The sequence below is a fragment of the Helianthus annuus genome, chromosome 16 (assembly GCF_002127325.2).
Source record: "Helianthus annuus cultivar XRQ/B chromosome 16, HanXRQr2.0-SUNRISE, whole genome shotgun sequence".
Lineage (NCBI taxonomy): Eukaryota > Viridiplantae > Streptophyta > Magnoliopsida > Asterales > Asteraceae > Helianthus > Helianthus annuus.
In genome coordinates this window covers 59,523,054-59,525,916 of record NC_035448.2, presented here as the reverse complement: position 1 = coordinate 59,525,916, position 2,863 = coordinate 59,523,054, and the positions used below count along the sequence as shown (strand labels likewise).

General features: G+C 40.4%; 1 protein-coding gene across 1 annotated transcript; it reads left to right on the top strand.

Annotated features, from left to right (window-relative positions):
- The first annotated feature begins 455 nt into the window (after nucleotides 1-455).
- LOC110902354 (acidic repeat-containing protein-like) lies at nucleotides 456-2,096 on the top strand. Its single transcript, XM_022149058.1, has 2 exons — nucleotides 456-1,512; nucleotides 1,663-2,096. Exons 1-2 carry the CDS (start codon nucleotides 456-458, stop codon nucleotides 2,094-2,096), a joined length of 1,491 nt encoding a protein of 496 aa, XP_022004750.1.
- The last annotated feature ends 767 nt before the right edge of the window (nucleotides 2,097-2,863 follow it).

Sequence of the window (2,863 nt, the reverse complement as noted above, 5' to 3'; positions counted from 1 at the left end):
GTGCAGGTACTATACGGAAATAGGCTGGCTGTTTCCTAGAGAGCGTCCACAATAGTCTCGCAAACTCGGACGACGTTTATCTGTTGAACTATTTATTTCTATTTTTATTTGATCCGCCTGTGGATCCATTTCAACGACTGTGATATTTATTATTACACTTTATTTAAAAGTTGAAATGTTTCTATTCTGCTTCCGCTGTGCATTATTATATTGTGTTGATTGTCTATGACGATGCCAACTACGTCACTGTACCCCACACCGGGCCCACCGGTGACACGTGGAAATGGGGGTGTGACAGCAAACCTAGTGATTATGTCCCACACGAACCATCAAAATTTAAAATTAGCCAAACTACTGATTTCAAGAAGCCATTGAATTTTGTTAAAAATGAAAATGAAAATTTTTCAAATGATTCAGCTGGCAAATCCAAGCAAGTAAAAGAAACTGAAACCGAAATGAGAAAAGAAGCAGAACCAGTTGAAAGATCCGCAGAGGAGATTGAAGAAAATTTGTTAGATTCTGATTCTGTTGATAACACTAATTGTTCTAACTCATGTGCAGAATCAGAAATAGTTGAAGAACAGTCCATAGTGAATGATGAACCACATTATGATGTTGCTGATAATTCAGATGCTATCAATCATGATCTTGATGTTTGGAATTATGTTATGTCTTATGTTGCTGAGGCTTATGGTGTTCCGACTAAAACTGATGAATCTGGTGCTGTGATTTTAGTTCGTGATGAAAATGTTTTCACAAGGAAACCTGATGTATCGACTGATAAACTAGAGACCTGTGTCTCAAGTGACTCAGAAAGTCATACTGATGGTTCAGACAACTATTCTAGTGTGCCTGAAACATCAGATGATACATCAGAAACTCATGAAGAGGGATCATCTGATGAACCTGACAGTCAAGTTGCAGATTCTGGTACATCAGACAACGAGCGTAGTACTTCTGAGAATTCTGAATGTGCCAAATACTCAGATTTAAGTAGTGCAACGCCCGAAGAGAGTCAAACAGTTTCAAACATAGACTGCTCTTCGCATGAGAAACCAGAATCAGCTGATGTCAAGGACTCGGAGGTTGACGAAGCTGAAGAAAAGATTTTCGCCGAATCCATTTCTGAAGAAACTAATGGGATCTCGAAGATTGAAGAAAAGAGGTCCATAGACATTAATTCGTCAGTTGATTCAAATGATGAAACTGAAGAAGAGATATTTGTGGAAACCATTTCTACCAAAACTCCTGAAAACATGGTTTCTGAAGAAAAGGAATCTGTGGAAGTAAATTCAACAGATAATTCAACTTTTGACCCCAAAAGATCAGACTCCGAAGAAAGTGTTTCTAATGAAACAAAATCTCCTGAATCTGTTCCTTCTAAGAAGAAAAGATCACGTAAAAATAGAAGACCACGCAAAAAGAAAGTTCGAAAGGAAAACCTAAGCCTCGGGCAAACTGAACCTAAGCTGAAGGGTAAAGCTGTCGATACTTGCTCTTGTGTTGATAACTGTAAGCAGGGTTCTTCAAAGACAAAACATACACACAAGAAGTCAGCATCAAAAGAAAAGAAAGGACTTGATTAGTTCCCTGGAATAACACAAGCAGAACTAAATGTCTTTTTCTCAAAGAGACAAACATGTTTTAATTGTGGAATTCCAGGGCACATTGCTAGAAATTGTGTTAATCGGCCTTTCGTGCCTCATTACTCTAGTAACACACATCATCAGAAAGCTATCCATTATCGATCAGACGGAAATCGATTTTCTCAGGCCAAGCCTTCTGATGGAGACTGGAATCTAGCAAAAAGGAACCATCAAAGGTTTTCTAACACAAATGGGTTCCAAAGACAACAAATGGAGTTAAAAGTCTCATCTGTAAAGAAAAATGTTTCAAACAACATCACTGACTCTAAGATTTGGAAGCCCACGGTTCTTGCTGGATCCCAGTCTCACTGTTCACAACCGTCAACATCGACGTCTTCACCTCAAACCTCAAATTCTACCAAAAATTATATGATCTTTCGTGAGGTTTCATATACAGATAGCGATGGTCAACTCAGGTCAACAATGGCCTGGGTTCCAGTTTCTAATTAATCCCGCTAAGTGTGCAGGAACGGCTATGGAGGGCGATCGTTAAACCTTGGTTTATCGATAGTAGTTGTTCCAGACACGTGATAGAAGACTTATCCTAGTTGAATAACAAAAAGAACGGTATTTGATGGTGGATTTGTCAACTTCGCGGGAGAGGAAACTGGAAGAATTACCATGAAGGGCACTGTCAGAAACGGGGTTCTCACCTTCTCAGACGTCAATTATGTCCCTGATCTGAAGCGCTACCTTTTGAGCGTATCTCCAATGTGCGATAAAGGGATGGAGATTCTCTTCACCAAAAGAAAACGTGCTCTTGGAACGCGCTGGGTATTCAGAAACAAACTGGATGACCCTGGCGTGATTGTGAGGAACAAGGCACGATTGGCAGTTCAAGGTTTCGAACAAGTTGAAGGTCTGGATCATGATGAGCTATACGCACCGGTGGCACGTCTAGAGGCCATTCCTATTTTCGGATGTGAGAAAGAAGTTCGAAATGAGCTCGTGGGGAGAAGTGACAATGTTTCTGGGCTTATTCAAAATGGACAGGATATGAAGTGTACATCGGCTGGATGCCAATTCTTGGGGGACAGTCTCATCTCATGGCAGTGCAAGAAGCAACAACTCACTTTTGCAGCGGAAGCAAAGTGCGTTACAGCATCTGCTGTCTGCTGCTCTCAGGTTCTTTGGACACAACACTAGCTCAAGGATTACGGTTTGACTTATCTAAACTCTACTACTTATTTTGATAAGGTTGCCGTTATCCAGATTAT

Excerpts from the sequence above, each read along its gene's own strand:
- LOC110902354 (XM_022149058.1), top strand. The coding sequence starts at position 456 with ATGAGAAAAGAAGCAGAACCAGTTGAAAGATCCGCAGAGGAGATTGAA. Across the intron at positions 1,513-1,662 it reads TTGCTCTTGTGTTGATAACT|GGCACATTGCTAGAAATTGT; the intron begins GTAAGCAGGGTT and ends GTGGAATTCCAG.